The 23229-nt window shown below is 40.7% G+C and overlaps 1 protein-coding gene across 2 annotated transcripts in view; it reads right to left on the bottom strand.

Moving 5' to 3' along the window:
• LOC309701688 (SH3 and multiple ankyrin repeat domains protein 2-like) overlaps positions 1–23229 on the bottom strand; it is a 303803-nt gene that overhangs the window by 86496 nt on the left and 194078 nt on the right. For both annotated transcript variants that reach the window (XM_082525846.1, XM_082525845.1), the window contains exons 12-13: positions 14038–14177; positions 11016–11129 (exon numbers count right to left, since the gene is read on the bottom strand). In XM_082525846.1, coding sequence (XP_082381972.1) covers positions 11016–11129; positions 14038–14177 — 254 coding nt within the window. The remainder of the gene's footprint in view (positions 1–11015; positions 11130–14037; positions 14178–23229) is intronic.

The raw sequence follows: 23229 nt of genomic DNA, 5'->3' as shown, positions 1-23229 counted from the left end.
AAATTGTGTAATTTACTTTTTAACCTCTGAAATTGCACTTCAAACAGTATAAAGACTGTAATTCCTAAGAGTTTGTAAAACCTCCTAATTTGGAAGTTTGATATTGATTACTTGATTTACAATCCACTGTATTTTTCTCCAACAAATTATAGATTTACTTTAATTCATTTTTTTTTTAAATCACAAAAATGACTTGTGGGAAAATACAAGATTACAGAATACAATTCTTTCATTAAGGTGACAGTAAGATTTAAGAGTAAACAATTCCAGTTGGTAATAGATTATAGAAAATAGTCAGCGATGGCTGATCAACTATGCTCCTTCTTGCTAGTAGATACACTATCATAATTCACAGGGTCACAGGAGGTCTCTGTATGTTGAATATACGTATATAACACCACATAAATACAATAAGCAAGCAGTATTCATAAGAAAGAGGCAAATCAGTTAAAATCCCAGCTATCCCAGGGTACACCTGGGACAGGTCGCCAGTCTGTTACAGGGCTAATGCAGAGAGACAGGTATTTGCATTCACGTTCACATCTATGGGCATTTTAGAATCAGGAATTACCCTGACCCCACTAACTGCATGTCTTTGGACTGTAGGAGGAAGCCAGAGTACTTGGAGAAAATCCACGCAGACAAAGGGAGAACATGCAGAGTCCACACAGAAGGGTACAGACCAGATGGTGGAGTTGTGGAGACCTTTCTGTGAGGAAACAGTGCTAACCACCGTGCCACTTTATGTATTTAGCTTAATTGGTCCTGTATATCTGTCTATCAAACTGTGAAGTGAGGATCTCTGACCAAATATTGCACTGTAGGTCTGTCCAGAAAGTCTGTACTCAGATATTAATTGATGCTAACAAATGATATCAATTTAAGATACTTGGTAACAACATCAATACCAACAGTGGCATGTTGGTTCCTTTCAGCTGGCATACAACTTCACACAGCACATGCAGACAGACTCTCGTCTCCTCACTAGCAGATGAAGTAGTTAATGTTCATACGACTCAACAACACTTTAGGTGGAATCTCAGTTCAGTAAAGCTCCCATTTCAAAAACACTGAAGTATTAACCAGCTATCACACATGCTAACCTGGCCAGCGTGCACGTGAACACCATTTAACTACTAGCAATTACCCGACAGCCACATCAGCCAGCTGTTATCATTAACGTAGTAGCTTGGACCTTAGTGAGATAAAAGCAGAGTAATTATTGCAGGCTGAACACATCCTGCATTTAATGCTGAGACATGAGCCACAATTACTGCATGGAAACATGGAGACCTGGGTGTGTTGCTGGCTGTACAGCTTTACCTGAACTGTGCATAGAGTCCAGAGTGTGGAGAACGTTCAAGCAAATAAAGAGTAAAATACAGAGGACAGCCAGAGAAGAGAGTTTTAGTCCTGATGACGAGGGTTGGCTGTGAGCGATGGATGAAAGAGAGTAAAGGTAAACGGACTGGTCCTCATATAGCGCTTTTCTACTCTGAGCAGTCGAAGCGCTTTATACAAATAATTCATTCACCCAATCACACCATTCACACAAGCACTGTTTTCTAAACTGTTAAGTGCTTACTGTCTAACATTCATACGGCTGCATCGGAGAGTAACATGGAGTATCTTGCCCAAGGATATTTGCCATGCAGACTGGTGGAGCCTGGCATCGAACCACCAACCTTCCGGTTAGTAGCTCTACCACCTGAGCTACAGCTATACATGTAGCTGCCATCACCAGTGTGTGAATGTGTGTGTGAATGGGTGGATGACTGGATGTGTAAAGCGCTTTGGAGTCCTTAGGGACTAGTAAAGCGCTATATAAATACAGGCCATTTACAGCCACCCCCAGAGTCTGCAGGGAGATGTGGACAAGATGTTAAACTTTGTTTTTTCTACTAATAATTTGTGTTTCTTGTTTTGTTGTAGCTGTGAATTTAGCTTTAAAATGCAGGAAGTGACTGGTTTAATTTTTCACTGCTAGTACTGTTTTCACATCTTCTTTAATGTAACATAACTAATACCACAATTTATCCAAAGTAATTCTTTTAAAAACTTTTTTCATAATTTACAATAATTAAGTTACTAATCTTAAACATGTATTATATTAAATCAAACCTATAACTGGAACAAATTGTTGACACTTAACAAGTTAAGTGTACTTAACTTGTACACTTAGTGACTTCTTCACTATTGCTTTTCTTGGTGTTAGGACAGGGATAGGGTCAAAATTGCACACTCAGTCAATTAGTTAATGAACACACATCTAAACTATACTACACATTTTGCACATTTTGCATCTTGCACATGTCTTTGTCATGTCTCGTCTATAATATCCTGAAAATAACTTGAACCTGGTATTCAATATCACTGCACAACCCACTTTGCATTGTCTCTGTCCTGTCTTTGTTTATCGTACAGTTAGTATTGTATAGTTAGTAATTAGTACCTTTTTATCCCTTATTTTTAACAACATTTAGCGTGTTATTTATTTGTAATTTCTAGTTTTATATCTCTTGGAGATATATCTTTTATATACTTATATATGCACGAAGGGGGACTTGGGGTGAAACAGCATTTCAGTACACTGTACACTATGTATACTGCTGTATTGACAATAAAGCTCTTGAATCTTGAAAATCAAAAGGCCTCTGCAAAGCCAGAACATCTTACTATTCATCACTGATTGAAGAAAATAAGAACAACCCCAGGTTTCTCTTCAGCACTGTAGCCAGGCTGACAAACAGTCAGAGCTCTGTTGAGCCAACCATCCCTTTAACGTTAACTAGTAATGACTTCATGAACTTCTTCACAAATAAAATTTTAGAGAAAAATAATCATCCCACAGATGTAACATTATCTACAGCTACTCTTAGTACCATTGATGTTCATTTAGACTCTTTTTCTCCAATTGATCTTTCTGAGTTCACTTCAATAATTACTTCCTCCAAACTATCAACGTGTCTTTTAGACCCCATTCCTACAAAACTGCTCAAAGAAGTCCTGCCATTAATTAATTCTTCAATCTTAAATATGATCAATCCATCTCTAATGATCGGCTATGTAACACAGGCCTTCAAGCTGGCTGTAGTTAAACCTTTACTCAAAAACCATCTCTAGACCTTCCTTTCATATCAAACATCCTTGAAAGAGTAGTTGTCAAACAGCTAACAGATCATCTGCAGAGGAATGGTTTATTTGAAGAGTTTCAATCAGGTTTCAGAGCTCATCACAGCACAGAAACAGCTTTAGTGAAGGTTACAAATTATCTTCTTGTGGCCTCTGACAGTGGACTCATCTCTGTGCTTGTCCTGCTAGACCTCAGTGCAGCGTTCGATACTGTCGACCATAATATCCTATTAGAGCGATTAGAACATGCTGTAGGTATTACAGGTACTGTGCTGCAGTGGTTTGTATCATATCTATCTAATAGACTCCAGTTTGTGCATGTAAATGGAGAGTCCTCTTCACACACTGAGGTTAATTATGGAGTTCCACAGGGTTCAGTGCTAGGACCAATTCTGTTTACATTATACATGCTTCCCTTAGGCAGCATCATTAGAAGACATAGCATACATTTACACTGCTATGCAGATGACACCCAGCTCTATCTGTCCATGAAGCCAGATAACACACACCAATGAGTTAAACTGCAGGAATGTCTTAAAGACATAAAGACCTGGATGGCCGCTAACTTTCTGCTTCTTAATTATTTCTTCCATTTGCACAACATCTCAAAAAATTCGAAATATCCTGTCTCAGAGTGACGCTGAAAAACTAGTTCATGCATTTATTACTTCAAGGCTGGACGACTGTAATTCATTATTATCAGGATGTCCTAAAAACTCCCTGAAAAGCTTTCAGTTGACCCAAAATGCTTCTGTGAGAATGCTGACAGGGGACAGAAAGAGAGCAGATTTCTCCTTATAATGGCTCCGGCTTCACTGGTTACATCCAGTAGCAAATTTAAAATCCTTCTCCTCACATACAAGGTCTTGAATATTCAGGGACCATCTCATCTTGAAGACCTTATTGTATCATATCACCGTTCCTAGGCTATTTAAAAGTAGTATGGGAGGCTTCAGCTTTCAGGCCCCTCTTCTCTGAAACCAGCTCCCAGCTTAAATTCAGGAGACAGATACTCTCTCTACTTTTAAGATTAGGCTTAAGACTTTCCTTTGTAATAAAGCATATAGTTAGGGCTGGATCAGGTGACCCTGAATCCTCCCTTAGTTACAACAAGACTTCTAGGAGCTTTCCATGATGCACTGAATGTTTCTCCTTCTCCCACCTTTATCCTCTCTCATGTGTTAAGTCACCACTCTGCATTCAATTATGAGATATTATTAATCTCTGGTTCTCTTCCACAGCGTGTCTCTTGTACCGTCTCTCTCCGCTCACCCCCACCTGGTCAGGGCAGATGGCCGCCTTTTCCTAAGCCTGGAGGTTTCTTCCCTTTTACAAAAGGTGCTTGTTCAAAGTAGGCCGTTTGATTGCTGGGGTTTCTCTGTATTATTGTGATTCTTTGCCTTACAATATTAAGCACCTTGAGGTAACTGTTGTTGTGTTTTGGTGCTATATAAATAAAAGTAAACTGAATTGAGTTGAATCAAAATTGCACATTAGTATTTTCCCAGGTTTGACATTCTAGTATCTTGTTTCTTACTACAGGGGTGGGCAGCAACATTAATATTTCCTGGTAAAGTGCTGCCCTGCGGTGGTGAAAGTTTCGAATGCATATTTGAAGAGGATAATTGCCATAAATGTACCACGTATCATAAAAAGGTTCATGTTACCTTGTTATTTTTAAATCCACTTAATCTTGTAGAAGTCGATGAGAAATTAACTGAATATAGTTCAGGTGTCTGAATAAGTACTTTAGATAGTAATAAAAATATGAAAATTATGACAACTTTAAGTTCTTTAAGGCCTTTAAGTTCACTTAACTATATGAAGGCAGCAAGCTTTCTTAACTTTTCAAGTTCAGTTAACATTTTTTTGTTTGCAATACATAAGAACTAAAAGCAGTGCACAGCAGGCAGCACATACAGTTTAAAAAATATATTTTCTGGAGTTCCAGAGGGTGGCAATATTGGCTAATACATGCACTAATATAAGAGCTGACCGGTAAATGTAGAAATTCAAAAGCAGTGTGTTACATAGTGGAGGCACAGAAGATAAAACAGGAAACATTTTATCGAATGCTATCATTAAGAAACACAAACCTTAAGCTGTAAGAAATCCTGTTAGAAATGCTTTCTCTGTCAGGTCTATTACCCATATACACACTTGTGGAAGGTGTGCATTAGCCTCCACACTCTACTTTAGTGGACTTTAGAAAATGGTGTTGAAAAAGAGCTTTAAAAGAGCTTGATTTAAAAAAGAAGTATTGTGGACACACAGGCTTGAGTAAAGCTGTCTTACTCTCTCAGCAGCGTCTCCTCCCCCTTCTCTCTCTCTCTCTTTCCTTCCTTCACACACTCTCTCTCACACCAGCTGTCACACTTTCACAGAAACTCCATCTCCTCTGATCCGGCTTAGATCTTGTCATTTTTACAGGAACACCCCACCCCCCTCCCCCACAGACTTTATGTCCACATTGTCAAATTGGAAGAGGGAAAATGTGGCTTGAAGTAGGTGATTGGCTGATAAGAGATTAACAGTGTTTATACAGAAAAGAAAGAGGACGATCAATAAAGCAGAGTTAAGAAAAAAAATCATGGAGGAAAGCAGAGAAAGAGGGAGGAGCAAATCTACAACATAGTCACACTCCATAGCAACTGCTGTGTGACTCGGGCCAGCTGGTTTCTATGGCCACAGATCAAGAGATGGTGTGTGTGTGTGTGTGTGTGTGTGTGTGTGTGTGTGTGTGTGTGTGTGTGTGTATTAATGCGTGCTTGTGCATTACCATTAAGAACAGAAAACATCTTTTTCCTTGACTACATTTATATTGTTTTTCCATAAGCTGTTTTTGCAAATGTTTTCTTTTTCTTAACCTAGTCTGTGAGGTAGGAATGTGAAAATGAGACGGGGGAATTGGCACATTTATCCAAAGAGACTCAGCACAGCTTTATTTGGTGACAGCATCATTACCTACACTGTGACATGGAATTACAGGGGAAGTCCCTGTTTTAAGCTGTCGACTTAAAGAGTTTGCTTTCTCTCAGATTATGTGATTTGATTTGTGTTTTTATATAATCACCATCATCCATCTGGCACTTCTTGCACATCCTGTGACTGTGTATTGTCGTCTTTAGTGCACTTAAGCAAAAACCCTTGCAAGCGCTCAAACGCAGGAGCTGGGAGTTTACCTGGACATGAAAAAAGGAGCGCACCTGATTTTAAAATAAAGCCCGGTTGTGAATGACTCTGCACTCTATTTCAGGTCTTTTAATTGTATTGCATGTTTCCAGAGGCCCGTAAACTTGTCAGACTGTTACTAAATACAAAGCAGACAAATATTTAAGACTCAGAGCTCTTCGAGTTTTTAAAACATGCTTGAAAAGATGACAGAATGATCTCTTCAGGGAGGTTTTTCCAAAGTTATCATTTACCAGTTTGCCAGTTACCCATTTAGTTCATTCATTTGTGCAGATGTTTTCAGGGGTCTGTAATCCAGAAAATACTGCAAGTTGTTGAGGTTTAACAGTTTCCCAACAAAACTTAAAAAGTGTGCTGAAATCTAATATCTGCTAATTAATACTAGAATTTCACTCACCACCTCTACCACTGTAACTATGATTTAGCATTTAGGCTTCAGGTTTGGTGTGCTGGCACAGTTAAGTGTTTGATGTCTGACTTCGTCCTTGCCAACTTCAGTCGATGAACTGGACCCATTTACCGTGTTGGTGGTGTTTGGGGCGATTTTAAATGGAGCTGACAAATTTTATGACTTGCTGAGTCATTCAGAGGTTTGAGCTTCAGTTTGGTTGGAATTGTAACATTTTATTAGTCTGATACCTAAAAAGCAAAGCAACAAAACAACAACATAATAGCAACCAGTTGAGTGTCGTCACAGAGGATAGATGGAGAAAGATTACATTCTCATTTCAACCCTCATATATTCAAAACAAAATACTGCAGCCAGTTTTTTACGTATTTGTCAGATTTAAATGTTTCAGATCATCAAAAAAAATGTTATATTAGACAAAGATTGACCAAAACAAATACAAAATTATGATTTCATATACTGGTGACCCCTTTAATTATGCCACACTATTAGTGTTAGTAAGGCTTTAGGGAATGTATAAATACAGATACATTTATCCATCTGTTACTGTTACACTATGTGTTGCTATCACTGATACTACATCACTGCTAGTAATAATCATAATCAGAACAGTATAGCTGTATTTATAAATGGCACCCAAAGTAATAAAATAAAATATAAATGATGAATTAAGCACTTTCTAATGCCTTAATAATGCGTAATAGTGTGACATTATTATAAAGTGCTACCAATTTATTAAGAGAAAAAAATGTATCCAAACCTAACTGGCCTTATGTGAAAAAGGAGTTACTTTGGACTTTTGGGAAAGCTGAGCTCCGTTTCACTACCTGTACTCGTGTCTCATCATTGTCAGACCTGTTATGTCAAGAAATCACTTAAATAAAAGCTGTGTGACAAAATGAAGGAGGCTGAAAGGTCTCAAAAGCAACACTTCATACAACAATCTAAAAAAATCATCTGAGAAACAAAGACACCAGACAATATTCCTAAATGGAGAAAACTTGGAACAGTGGTGAACTTTCCCACGAGTTGCCTGTCCACTAAAATAAGTCCAAGAGCAACTTATCCAAGAAGAACATCTAATAAGAAAGAGACTGGGCATGAATTGAATGCATGGGAGAGTTCAACAGCTGCTGAGCAAAAAGGTCACTGAAGCTTGTCTCACATTTGTCAAAACAAACATTTTGCCGATCATCAAGACAAAAAAATGACAAAATGGCAGCAGATGTCACTCTTGGACAATAATGTGTTAAAAGAAAACAGTTAAATTAACCAGCATTCTTCAGTTAATCTGACTTAATCGCTCGATGTGTTGTTTTACAATTTGGTTCAAAATTCCCTTTAACTTTCTTAAACCTAGAAAGTCTAACTTAAGTATTTCAGAAAACATGTTGGGGAATGAGAAAGAACATCATGTATGGGTAGAACTTCACTTATTCCAATTCAGTTTCTAATGGCACAAAGTTCAACTCATAACTATGACAAATTCTGGATATGATGTGAACAAAAACACCTGAAAGCTCAGTTTGAGTTTGGTGTCATTGGAGTTTTCTACAGTACCGCTGAGAGAGCTGGGGCTACAGTCATCGTTACTCTACAAGTAAAACTTTGGAAAATGATAAACAAAAACATTTTTGGGGAAAATACTGTCTACCTTTTCTTTCTCCCCTAGATATATTGTATATGTCATTTTGTTGTTATACGTTTTTTTCATTCAAAAAAAAGAAGTTCTTTGCCCTCGTAAACATGAAGCAATCTTTTTGAGTAAAATGTAACTTAAGTATAAAGAAAACGAAAGGTTTATTTACTCAAATCATCATTACAGCTACAGAAAAGATTTCGATGTCAGTAGATTGTGGTCGAGTTCTGCTTTCTTACCCGTCCCAGTTCAAGTACATAATACTAGCTACCAAGGCTGCTGTAGGACAAACATCTCAAGATCTCTGTTTAAATAAATAAATAAACCTGGGTAAATTCCCAGATGATTAAACATGCAACTATTTTGCTGGTAGTAACTGAAATAAGTTAAGAAAATCAACAGCCTATGTATGCAAGATAATTCATAATTTTATTGGGGGGATTATATTGGTTGGGTCCGATTATTGGGGGGGGCACAACCCCCTAACCACCCTGGAAATTACGCCCCTGCTGAAATGAGATGTCGGTAACACTGCTGGTTTTGCAGTTAGCTCTTGTTAGCCTGTATTGGTGAAGCTGTCTTCGAGGTCGGTGATACTTTGTTGGACTGACAGTTGGTAATTTTTAGGACTCTCAAGCCTAACATTAGCTGTTGTATATGAAGTGATCACCTCTACAAAAGCAGAATTTTCGACAGTTTGCTGTTTTGGAGCATTGAGGAGGAAAGAGAGGAAAGTAATTGTTGCTCCCCATCAGTCTATCTGGGAAGGGCCATTTCCAAAGAAGTCCAAACATTTTGAAGTTCATCATTCTAGAGTGAGAAAGATTATTCACAAGTGGAAAACATTTAAAATAGTGCACATCCCAGCAAATTAATCCAAAATCAGCTGTGCAATGCTTAGAGAAATTGCAAAAATCTCAGCAGCTACATGTTACACTGTACAAGCCTCAGTTAGCATGTTAAATGTTTAAGTTTAAGACAGAGTGAGTATGGCTTATTTGGAAGAGTTTTCAGGGGAAAGTCTTTCGTGCTGAAAGAACATAGCACGGTGCATTAGGGTTGCACAAACCCCAGGAACTGGAACAATATGTAACAGCAATAAAGTGCTTTGCCAAGTGGACCACTGCAGGTGAAAACCAACACAACATATCAGCACACAGCATTCCAGCTTTCAAGCACAGTGGTGGAGGGGTGATGATTTGGTTTGGTTTTGCACCCACTGGACACTTGAATGGACCAGTCTGTGTACTGGAGTCAGATATGAGCCCATCTGTCCAACAACTAAAGCTTGACAGTGATCCAAATAACAGCAGCAAATCTACAACAGAATGACTGAAAAAGAAACTAATCGGTGTGTCGCAGAAGCCCGATCACAGTCCAGACCTCAACCCGATGAAATGTTGTGGTGTATCCTTGAGAGAGTGGTGCATAAACAAATGCCAACAAACTTCAATGAAATGAAGCTTTGTTTAAAACATTGTGTAAAACCTTACATTTGAAAAAGCCAACTGTCCGTCTGTATCTGTGCAGGTCATGTTTTAACTGTCAGGCTAAGTCAGGTGGGAGGGTACCAAGCAAACTGGTGTTGACTTGGAGTTGCAAGTAAATACCAAATAATAAGTTTGCACTGCCAGATTGATTATTTCACTTTGACTCTGGTCTCAGCGCTAAGTTAAGCTAATCAACTCTAAGCAAAAAAGTTCTTGTACTCTTTGATTTGATTTTTGATTGCTAATTGGTGTCTTTTGGTGCCTTTGAGTAGAGTTGGAAAGATGGATATATATACTTTGGAGACCTCTGTGATGACTTGTGAAATGGTAATCACTCCGGCCAAAGAATGTACTTCTCTAAAGGCCCCAATCAGCCCCAACTATTAGGCTTCATGCAGGCATTCAGTGTCCCTTAAAATGACCAATGGCCTTGGCCACCTCCCAGTGAGTCTTTGCAGGCCACTATACTGTGCTCCCATTTTTTCACTGGCTTTCTTCGCCCTGCCTGCTTTCTTCACAGGCAGAGCCGGGGGCAATTTAAATGTGGCACAGTGTGAGAAAAGCGTCCTCTGCCAATGGCCTTGGGTTAAGCTTTAAAAAAAGCCACACAGAAGAAGGCAAACAGCCACAGCACAGCAAGAGGAGGACAAGTTGCTTCCCATCTGCCTCTTGCTGCTGACATACTCCTAGAACTATGGGAGATTGAGAGTAGGGGTTGGAGGGGGGTCTCATAGACATACTGAGGCCATTCACTACACACACAAAGTAAAAGTAGGGACGAAGAAACACTGGAAATTTACGGGGGATGGAGCATGGCACGATATGTTCATTAGCTCGCACCCAGAGGACATCAGATCACAGCTGAGTTAGCAGGGCAATGTAGCGCTAAGCGTTGTACGCCATTGCCTGAGGAGACAGTAAGACACAGAGATGCTAGTAGATAGAGGAGCAGAGACACATACAGCCAAGACCTGGGGTGGGGGGAGCCACGTGCCATTACACTGCCTCAGGAAACCACAGCATTTAGCCTCAGCTTTGTTCTTTAGAACTAACCTCCTTCCCTCCCCACAAAAACGCATGATGGCAAACAGAACATGTCCTACATCTTGGTTCCACCTCCAACCAACACGCAGCCGCAGGTGATTAGACTTACAGTTCCTCTCCTCTGTGGCTTTGGCGGGGATCTCCTCCACGCAGTCGGCTGGAAACCAGCCCACCTGGCCACGGGCACTGCCCTCCCAGAAACCCCCCTCTCCGATGCTCAGAACTGGACCAAGTGGTAGGAGAGAGAAAATTGGGAAAGTTAGAGGACAGTGAAAAAGGGACATGCTTTTTACTGTACAGATAATAGGACCCTCAGATCATTTAATCCATTTAAAGCAAAGGCACCAAAGGTATGTGCTTATACAGACTCATGCAGAGACTTGTGTGTGGACATGTCTGTGTTTTGACTGACCTTTTTTTAAAATGTTGCTATCTCATTATCTTATCTTATTGTCTCCATCTCTCCTCCACCTTTATGTCACCTTTTGGTTTCTGTCCATTTTTCCAAGTGAATTAAATATGCAGTTCTTTCTCGTTTCCTCTTGCCTGGCGGCTCCATCTTCATCACCCTTTGCCAAATGCTTCCGCTGTCCCTCTTCTGCACATGTCCAAACCATCTCAGCCTTTGTCTCTAAACCACTGAATCTCAGCTGTCCCTCTGATGTAATCATGTCTAATCTTGTCCATTCTGGTCGCTCCCAATGAAAATGTCAAAATCTTCACCCTGCCACCTCCAGCTCTGCCTACGGTCTTTTTGTTAGATTTAGAGAATGACTGAATGAATGAACTAATTCAGGACGTTTGTAAAGCCACAGTCTGGATCAATTAAATATTCAGACCTAGAACTTGACCATTTTAAATGGCTAGACGAGCACATCAAGTATAAATATTATAGAGATCTTGTGCATTAAAATAAAGTTATTTGACTTGAAGAAAGTTTGGCTCGACAGGATGAGTTTGCAATAAAAGCAAAGCTTTGTAAAACTAAATCTTTGATTATTGTAGACAAATACTTTCTCTCTGCATTTAAAAGTAGAGACGTTGCTGGTTTGAAAGGTCACAGTATTCCACGCAAACATTAGTAGTGGCTTAAAACATTGATGTGTTGGGCTGGTACACATCCTGTGTGATTGCTTACTAAATAATGCATTTTGTGCTCATTCATGCAAACCACAGAGATGAAGCGTCTGACTTAACATGTGCAGATGAAGATGATGTTAGTCCCCTGCATCGCCACTCTGTGGAGTCTAAATACAGATGCATCGTATCTGATGAAGTCATTTTCATCAGATATGGTAATTCGCTGTTTCCAGCTTTCTCAGACACAATTTTAAAATAAAGGAATCGGTTTTTTTCTTGTCTTTTTTCAGTTTTAGAATTCAACATTTGTTCAGTTAGGATCGGTGGTGGGCTGTAACCTCTACTCTGCAGCTCATTCTTATATAAAGGAGTTAAAATTTTTATAATATTTAACATTTGCAGTCATTTCCAAACATTCAAATTATACAACACATGGTTCATTTTATACTAATTTCCAGCTCCATAATTTTTATTCTTGGTCTCTTATTGAGTAAGACTTCAGACTTAGCTCTGCTCTACACAGCAGAAGATACAAGCAGGTGGGTGGAGCTTCTGTGCTCACAGCCAGAGCCTGAGACGACCATATTAAAGAAAAAGCTTGTTTTCACTTATTTATTTACTTATTTTCGGCCATGTTTAAATCGACGGTACTTATATGACCCCTTTCTACTCATTTTGAGCAGATGTATTTTCTACTGCAAAACAACATAGAAATGTAAAAATACAAATAATTCAAGTTATTGTAGTAGCTGGTGTTGCTCGTGTCAGTGGGACTCAAACCGACGTTAAACAATGTGCTCCGCTGAATGTCCACTAACATGTACTGTACCTCGAGGGCCGGTGTCCTGCAGGTTTTAGATGTGTCCTTGATCCAACACAGCTGATTCAAATGGCTAAATTAGCTCCTCAACATGTCTTGAAGTTCTCCAGAGGCCTGGTAATGAACTAATCATTTGATTCAGGTGTGTTGACCCAGGGTGAGATCTAAAACCTGCAGGACACTGGCACTCAAGGCCTGGCGTTGCCTACCCCTGATGTACACGTTCACATAAAGAAATAAAGGCTGGCCTGTAGTAACAGTCTGGTCAGGCTGTTGCATAGATTTCACTTGGCCTGTTATAAAAGAACTGCTCTCCATTTACTGATAATGTGTGTCGTAGCAAAACTTTGATATTAGCTTAAACATTTTTCGCCCATCTCTCTTAACTACTAACTGTATAACAGTGTTTGGATTATGCTCACTTATGGATGTCAGACAAAAGGAATTAGCATTAAAAGTCTGACTGCTTCAAATAAAGAGATACTACAGTTGAGGTAAATAAAAGCCACAGTCACTAATTTAAGAAATACAGTGATTTGACTTCAGACGGACCCAGCAGTGGTCGTATGTCTTCCGTTGCAGTTTCACACATGCTTCAGCAGGTGTAAGTGTGTATGTGTATCTGGAGCTTAGAGTCAGATATGACAGGCGGGCTGATCTTGGATGGAAACAATTACAAATTCAGAACAAGTCATTTAATAATTTGCATCATGTTGGACTTTTCTTTGCAGTCAGGCTGTGCTGCTGCTTGCTCTTATGTTTACTGGCTTTTGTGACTTTTAAGGAAAGACAACACACTCAAAGAAGGCAACGGAAATCTCTGTGGAACAGGAAACCTGCCATGTTATTTTAAAACAACATTTCTATACACTCAGCTTAGACATAATAGAATAGAATAGAATTCAAATTTATTGTCATTGCACATGCACAGGTACAGGGCAACGAAACCTTTAAAAACATCAACTCATTCAAGAATAACCAACCAACAGCCAATCCTGTACAGATCTCCCCTCTTTTCTTTTTCTTAAATCTTTCTCCATATCCGAGTGTTTCGTTGTTTAACATTAGTCCTCCAAAACAGACCAAATGTACACTAGCTAGCAACACAGGCCATGTGCCAAACTACAGCGAGAAGCAGCTTGTGTATTTGCTGTGTATTTGTTCAGATGGTTGAAATACTAACTTCAGAAATAAACTCCATCTATGTTAGTCTAGAAATTCCCCGTCTCACCTTTGACCCTGTCGCCCTTGTAGAGGTTGATCTCCCCCTCAGCTTGGGCTGTATACGAACGAACCACTACGAAGTGTCTTCCTGGAACTGCACTGTACAGCTTCCTTCTGGTTCCAACTGCCTCTCCACGACTGCTGGGGCTGGAAGAAAGAAAAAAATGTTTTATATGAAGTGGGTATAAGGACAGACATACCTAATTCTACAGGTGTGCAGGAAATTGTGGTCCTCGTGATGTATTACATCACACATGTTGTTTCTTTAGTTAAAAAACTAAAAAACTCACATGTGAAAATGCACGTGATTTAAATTATGCACAGGCGGTCTAGAGATTACCAACTGATATAATGGTACAGTTGTAAAAAGACTCATGTCATACAGATGGTGCGGTCGCACACTATGGAAAAATGTGCCCACTGTCATTTAAAAGCTACTTTAGGAGAAACACTAAAGGTTAAGAGGTAAACAATATTTTAAATACATGCTCAAAAGTATGAACAAATCACCGGAGGTTACATGAAAAACAATAACGGCAGAGGCGACACTGGGAAAGCTGCTGGCGTGTGTCCCACACTGGTAAGTGGGGCAGAATGTGGGCTGGCTCTGACCCACGGAGCTGCAGTGGCTTCCAGGTAGGAGACCAGACTCGCTAAAGACCACACAGAGAGCTAGCCAGGATTTGGCAGTAGTACAGAGGAATAATAACAAACTGCTAAATTAAGACAGCTAAAAATCTTTGATGTGCGTATCAGCGTGACATTTGAACAATCGGCTCCTGCAGAGATATCACTATTCTGCACTGGTTGTTAAATTTGAATGCACAAAAAAGGGCAGCATTTATATGTGAGGAGATGGGACCACAGAGAGAAGAGTGGTTGGTGCTGGTAGATGTGTCTGACATGATAACACAGTGCCACATAGTGGGCAACCTTTGTAACCACATCCACGGAGCAGAAAAGGGAAATAAAAGTATGATACTACTATTGACTATTTAACTTGCCTAATTGAGGTGCATGAAGCTGTAAAATTATGTAAAGTAGACTTTAGAGTACAAAGAGCAAAAAACAGTTATGACAGGTGTTTTCATTTTAGCATCTTGCACTTGCTCACCATGTGAGAGGGTAGCAGTGAAGGAGAGGCTATAGGATAAAACCACAGTGAAAGAAAAACTAGGAGTGCTGGAGCCATAGATTGAGAGAGAGGAAGGAAATAGTTTTTTCAAGTAAGTGGGTCACCTTGTCCTGTAGACTGTACTCCTCTTCAAACCTTCATGGGCCTTTGGAGAGCTAACCCCATTCAATACCTACTGAGAGTGCTCACACATTTTTCCGAGGGAAAGCTGTGGACCAAACTGCAACTGTGCACTGTAAGTGTCCTGAAACACTGTGTATACCACCGAGAGGCCGATACTGTAGTATTCAGACACAGCAGTTCACAGCTGACATCATGACTGAATATCACAGAACAACTTGAGCTCGCTGTCGATGATTAACGCAGTGCTGTGAAAAAGTATTTGTCCCCTTCCTGATGTCTTAGCTTTCTGCATATTTTTCACTAGTAAATATTTTAGATCATAAAACAAATTTTAATATTAGACAAAATGAAATGTTTAAATTAAGGGGGGAAAGTACCTTAGTGTCCCTAGCTCTATGTGAAAAAGTGTGACAAATATGCCAAAAACTAGGAACTTTTTCACAGCACTGTGGTATTTAACACACACCCTAAATCTAACAGGCATAAAAGAGGACGACCCAAACGCACCAGACATACTAAGCACGGTGTATGAGTGTCGTCTTCTCTTTCACAGACTGCTGCATGAAACTAAGAGTCCAAAATAAGTTACAAATAGAGTTGGATGTCTCGAGACCACTTTTACGTCTTGCTGTCCCGGTCTCGCTGTCTCAGATCGACATAGTGGTCGGGAGATTTGGAGTCAACAGTATCCATGACACACAACGTAACGTTCGATGATGTGTCATGTGCAAAATCATCAGCTCTAAGCGCCGTGCTTACGGAGTGCTTTGTAGTGAATCAGAAGAGTCGACTGCCATTGAGCGAGAGCCGCTCCTCACTTAATTTCCTTTCGCTGCTCAGCTCTCACACAGTGGCTCAGCTATGCTCCAATCTAATATCATTATGTGAAAAACAGAGAGGGTGATGGACGCGACAGTCAAGTGGAGCGTGCGTCTGTCCTCTCAGTGAGTGAGACAGTAGACAGCGGTGAGGAGGGCTGTGCGACAGCAAAAACACATAAATATGCCTGATACCCGTAAACGAAGCAGCGTCTGGCTGCAGTTTGAAGACTTTTTTGTCTCGGTCTCGATACCCTCTGGTCTTGGTCTTGTTTTGGTCTTGGTTTAGGCGGTCTTGACTACAAGTCTAGTTACAAAAACCTTCATGTATTGTAGAAACAGTCACCCTAACCAGGTAAAGTGCATGACATATTCATGAGTATCCAGCTAAAACAACTCAAGTCTCATTAAAATATTTACTTCTTAGAAATAATGAATAATATATTTATAAAAAGACAGCAACCGAAGGCGTTTTTGCTGTTGTCTGTGTTACGTAACTGCAATGAATTTGCGCTTCTCGAGTTATTAATAAACAGAACTACAGTATCAAACTGCATCTATTTATAATTGAACAGATTATAAGAGTTTTCATTATATGTTAATCTCACAGTTTTATCTGAGAACCAAAGTCTAACTTTATTCATCCAGTGTACTTTTTCCTTAGTAATGGATTTTTTTTCAATCATTATATTGATTAAGTGTGAAATCTATTACTTAAACTACCCGACGCTGTCATAAATGAGTGCAAACCTGGGCACGCCAACTATCTGTTTTTCCCCAAGTGTCTTATTGACTCATGCTGCCAATAACGAAAGATGTGCTGATGGGTGAGGAGTGTTGTCTTTGTGTTTTTGTTGGAACGTCCACTCAGACTTTGCATACTGCATGGAGATTATAGTTTTCAGTCTTTATGTTACTTTAACAAAGATTCTGCTCTTTTTAGCTTGTGGTAGCCTGACTGAAGAACAGTTTACGTGTCTCTGACTGAATTGCTGTCCATGGTGCTGAGAGAGACAATGTGAGAGTGTGTGTTTGCTCTCTAACGTCAGTTTGGAAAACCATACTTTATAGCTACTGTTCTATTAAATGCTGTGTCATCAAAGCAGATGCTTTTATTGTGAGAATTCAAAAAGTCTCACACTCATGTTCCAAATTCTTATGCACTGCACAAAATGCTAAATCTGTACTTGTTGGTGATGTGAAGGAGGCATTTACTACTAAGTCAATTCAGAATTAAATCCTGGTCTCCAAAATCAGCAGGCCCACTGAGAAGGGAAAACTGTCAGCCATGTTTTCCCTTTCTTTCTTTTTTTGGCAATTACCCACGTGGCTTTGAGGTGCTAATTAGACAGTGTTGATTAATACCAGCTGTGCATAATTTGTGCTATTATTGGATGATCACCTGAGACCATGGGAGAGAGGAGAAAAGGGATAGGGCAAGAGGGTGGGTAAAGAGTGAAAAGAAAACATGCAGCAGTAGGCCCTTCCAGACGGACAGTCCTCTCCATTAATGTGACGTAAGAATCTCGGTCACTTGAGTTAGGGTTATCACTGATGATCACTTGGACCTCCGATGGTTGATGCCCCCACTTACATTACGTTTTTATATCATTTTATTGCCTACTGGGGGCAGCAGAACAAAACACACAGCACAAATGTTCATCATTCCACTGAGTGCCTTTAAAAGCGCTATAAACGTACACTTTTACTGTAGGGAGGATTAATATATATAAATATGGACTGATTTTTCTGCGTCATTCAATACCAGCATCGACATATCACAGAAGTAGGAGACTGAACTGTGTGCACACTTATGCCTCTAAGCCTGCTTTGCTGAATGCACTGGGCTTCAACTCTCAGGAGGACCAGGACAAGCTCAAACAACACTTAAGCACACTGCACCCTGTCAGTTGCCATTAAAATGAAAGACAACATAAAAACTGCCTGTGAGCGTTGAACAGAGCTTTGATTAACAGTTAGCAGGAGCCAAGTTAATTGTCTGTCAATAAACTCATGTCAAACAACACAATAGGCTAGAGATTTCAAATAAACAAAACTGACAGAGAAAAAAATTCCCCGCTCGCCCCTGCGGGCGGTCTATCCTTCAAGCTCGGGGTCCTGCGCAGTATCTTAGCTGTTCCCAGGACTGCGCTTCTCTAAACAGAGATCTCGGATGTTGTTCCTGGGATCTGCTGGAGCCACTCGTCTGCTTGGGAGACACTGGACCTAGTGCTCCAATTACCATTGGGAGCACAGTCACCCTCCACATCTTCTCGAGCTCTTCTCTGAGCCCTTAGTACTTCTCTAGCTTCTCATGTTCCTTCTTCCTGATGTTGCTGTCATTCGGTATCACTACATCGATCACTACAGACATCTTTTTCCACTTGTCTACCACCACTATGTCCAGTTGGTTACCCACCACCATTTTGATGGTGATCAGTCATTCTCCACCAGCCTAGGGGGCGTCTCCCATTTTGACCTTGGGACCTCTAGCAGAGGTGGAGGATGAACTCAACTGGGGTAACTGTTGTCTTATTTAGTCTGGGGATTGATTGAATGTTGGGGTTGGTGTAGTTTTTCTTTGGGTAGGCCGCCCGGGCTCTCTGGGGCTTGGTGCTGCTGCTGCTAGGGGCTCCAGTCTGGATGGACCTGGCCTTGGTGGATTACGGGGAATGGGAGTGTCTACCGGGGTCAGTGGAGGAGCTGGCTGCAGGGAGGGGGTACTGGACCTGGGAGTATAGAGAATATCTGGGGAGTGTAAGTGTGTGTACAGTGTTCATTTCTGTTTGTCTCCATGTTGGGCGAGTTGAGTATCTGTATATGTGTAGATGAGGGTGGGAATGCATGTTTGTGTCTATGTGTGCCTCTTCATCTATCTTTATGTGTCAGGTCGGGTCTTAGACTTCACCTCTTTGGGAACATCATAGGCCCCCTCAGTGGTGGGGGCCTATCTCCCCCCCACCACACTCCCTGTCGGTGGCAGATGCCCTCACTCGCCGGTGCCTTGGTGGTTCTCGGTGTCTGGGTGCTCGGGTGTGTACTGGCTCACTCCTGGCAGCTTCTTGGCAGGGCCCGTTCCCATGGCTTGGTCAGGCTCCTTCTGGGGTGTGGAGGACCCTTGGATCTCGGGTCTCTGGGCCCGGGGCTCAGCCAGCTCTGGTGTAGCCAGCTGCCGGTGGAGCCTGTGGGCACGTTGCCGCAGCTCCCTGTGGCTTCTGCATCGTGGCTGCTGGGTGACACCCCCCCCATCTAGGGCTGTCCTCAGCTCTTTTCTAGGTGGATGGGGCATTTGCCCCTTCCAGAGGCCTTCTTGGGCTTTCGTGCTCTAGGGGGCTTCTAGATGTCTGGGGCCTGGATCTTTTCCATGCCTACTTCATGTCCTGGGGGATGGGGTTATGGCTCCCCATGCCTATTATTAGATAGTTACATGGAGAAACCTTGTGAATACAAGCGTGCTCACGCACACAGGGTGTTCACAAACACACACTATCTTCCTTGGCTGGCTCTTATGTTGGTTTTTGCTGTGGTTTCCCTCCTGTGTTGTTCTCTTTTTGCTTATTTTCTTCTTTCTTTCTCTCTGTCTCTCTTCCCCTCTGTTTTTCTTTCCCTCTTCTTTTGTTGAGCCTCTTTCTAACTTCTCTTTTCTTCATCTTTCTCTTTCCTATCCCCTGGTCCTGTCTGCTTCGAATCTAATAACTTAAAAGTAAAATAAATAAATAAATAAACAATAAAGATCGAACAAACTATAGCGATCAAGTGGACCAGTATGGCAAAAGCTGTAATGATCCAATTGTCAAAATACATCTGTTAGGAATCGTTCTTGGCCTTCAGACAAAAATTCTGATTGCTGCAGTGCCGGACAGGACAGGCATAAACTGCAACCACTTAATGCTAAATGTCACAATTAAGCTAGTATATCTGTTTTTTATGTAGATTAAATGAGAAGGCAGTTTGAGTAAAATGCTATAATGTTTTATTTTTTAATGTTTTATCTTTTATCTTTACATATGCACTCATCTCTCGCTTTGCTAGGTATACCTATTCAGTTACTTGTTAATACAAATCAAAACCAACAAATCACAAGGTGGCATCTTATTACAGTTAGGCACGTACACACGGTCAAGACCCACTGAAGTTCAAACTGAGCATCACAAGGCAGAAGAATGATTTAGGTGACTCGGAATGTGACACGGTTGTTGGTTTCAGATAGAAATTGATGATCTAATAGAAAGCGGATCATCAAGAAGAATGGGCAGACTCCTTCAAACAAATGGAAAGGTAGAAGAGCATCTCTGAATGCACAACACATCAAACTATGACGCATGGGCTGGAGCAGCAGAAGATCTCGCTGGGTTCCCCTCTGGAAAAATGTTACGTGGTATTATGAGCCTTGACTTCTGCTGTGGCATTTAGATCATAAGGTCAAATTTTGGCATAAACAACGGGAAAGCATGGGCCCACCCTGCCCTGTACCAATTACTATACTGATACTATAAAGCAGGGGTATCCAACTCCAGGCCTCGAGGGCCGGTGTCCTGCAGGTTTTAGATCTCACCCTGGGTCAACACACCTGGATCACATCACTTCATTACCAGGCCTCTGGAGAACTTCAAGACATGTTGAGGAGGTCATTTAGCCATTTGAATCAGCTGTGTTGGATCAGGGACACATCTAAAACCTGCAGGACACCGGCCCTCGAGGCCTGGCGCTGGACATCTCTGCTGTAAAGTATTCCACAGTCATCAGATCTGTTGCAGTGTGATGGAACAGGAAGTTTGCATCAAATCTGAAGCAGCTACGTGACTTTATCATTTCAAAATGGACTAAAACCTCTGACAAACATCTCCAGCACTCTGTTGAATCTATGCTATAATGTATTAAAGCAGCTTTGAAGACCAAAAGGGGCCCAAACCAGAGTAGCTAATAAAATGTCTGGTGAGTGTAGTTTCTCTTACGTAACATTTCGCGTGTATTTTATTTTTCTCATTTTTTGGTTTTGTTTATTTGTGTTCTGTTGGCTTGAGGGTTGTTTATATATGGAAACTTTTCCTTTACATCTGAAGTAATTCAATTCAAATCAAATTAAGGGAACTTCATAATTGCATCACACTCACAGAGCAAATCTTTGCTGAGGTATAATGTGATTTACTTTGCAGTGTTAGCCTAGGAGTTTTTCACAGCAATGTGATTTCTTAATAAGATGAAGTTCTCTATGTTTGCTTAAGCTGAAAAGCTTCTTAACCAGATAGAAAACTACTAATAACATTTTTGCAGCTGTGCACACCTCTGTTCTCCATCTTGGCTCATTTTGCCCTGAGAGTTCATTTTCTGTTTATGGTTTCATTTTGCTGAGCGTTTTCAGCAGCTGTCACATATTTCACCACCATAATTGGAATCACTGCCAGCCTTTAACCATCCGCAGATCTGTTAATCAGCACGACACGGTATACATGGTAGATTTCAGGTCTTGTGATAATGTATGTCGGAGCCCCGTGGCCACACTGTTTAGACAGCACTGGCCTGTCCTTCTATTGGACGAATCTCATTTCCCACCACATCTAGCTGTTGCCATGATACCCCAGGGCTAACTGACAGCTGTCACTGTGTGATAGCTTGTGTGTGTGAGTGTGGGAGTTTGGTCTCACTTGTGCATGTGTGTTGCATTCTGACAAAGGACATGTCAAGTGGGAGCAGAGGGATGCTACACAGACGTTGTCATGTGTGTGGGCTGAGGTTGGATTGGGGGGTGGGGTGGTGGTGCGGTGGGTGAGGAAGAACGCGTGCGAGCAGAGGCAAACAGAAAGTGCTGGAATTGGGAGCTTTAAAGGGCAGCTGGGTGGGAATGAGCTGAGAGCTAAAGTTCACACTTATTGGACATGGACTGTGAGCAACAACATGATATTATCATTTCAGCTGGCTTATTGCAAGGTCATTTCCAATGTGCCATGAGCTTCAATCACTGCCTATAAGTGATGTTAAAATTGTTAAAACAAAACTGACATTTGATAGTGAATTGGTTCTAAAAATGAGGGCAATTATCCAACGAGGTGCCTCAGGAGCTGAGCACACATAAATAGGTCTCAATGAGAGTCCTAACCTGAATGTCCTCTATATATATATACACACACTGTATGTACTGTATGTACACATGTGCAACACGATACTTTCAGGCAAAGATTATACTGTTACACACAGCATGTTTATACCTGCTGTGGAAAGGTCAAAAACAACAATGCATCCTTGAGTTTCTCTTTTTTTTCTAGCTTTGCTGTCTTTGGATATTAGTCACATGCTGTTTCTACACACGACACAAATTGTGTTGTAGTTTGGAACCAACAGATTAATCCACACCATTGAGCCCTGCTCCCAAAAACGGACATTTTTGGGCTTTTTGGGCTGTCGCTGGCTGCAACATTGAGTTTGATGTGAAGAAACCAACTCTGTGTCTCTTTAGGAGTATTTGACTGTTTGCTGTTTGGCTAGCTGCACTCAAATGGAAACGCCGCAATGATCAGGTTTGTAAAGCACTTTAGAAATAAACACGGTGTTGATTCTGTTCATCTGGACATAACGAGTTAGCTCTACATCCAGATGAACAGAATCAACTTTTTGGGATTTCCTTACCTGGATGATTGAGCATGCATAGAGACATTTAATATGTGGGACTGAGATGAGCTAAACTTGACTATAAGAGTTCACAGTAATAGACGAACAACAGCTAGTGTAACAGTGCGCCTCACTAATGTGCTTTTATACGTTTTTTTACATAAATAATGGAGCTCTAATGTAGAACGCAGCGATTACTGTTGAAGCCTTTTCATGAGATCTGATGACGAGAACAGAAGACTTGAGAACAGAAATAAAATTTGTTGTAAATTCCCGACATTTGCAGTACATTTTTTTTTTCCAAATTCATAGCTCATTTTTTGTGCCCAAACAGCTGTAATAAGTACCTTTGAACTATTTTAAAATAAAGTTAACACAAATTATATTTCATTTTTTAAAGAATTGGCAATTTTGGCGTGTGTAAATCTGATCTGATTTCAACTTTTTACAAATCTTACAAAGGGAGACTACAGTGCTGTATAACACAACCAAGACTCCTAACGATACTACGGAAACA

The sequence above is a fragment of the Aulonocara stuartgranti genome (assembly GCF_965226115.1).
Source record: "Aulonocara stuartgranti genome assembly, chromosome: 1".
Taxonomy (NCBI): domain Eukaryota; kingdom Metazoa; phylum Chordata; class Actinopteri; order Cichliformes; family Cichlidae; genus Aulonocara; species Aulonocara stuartgranti.
Note: the sequence above shows the minus strand (reverse complement) of the source record. Positions and strands in the feature narration are given on the sequence as shown.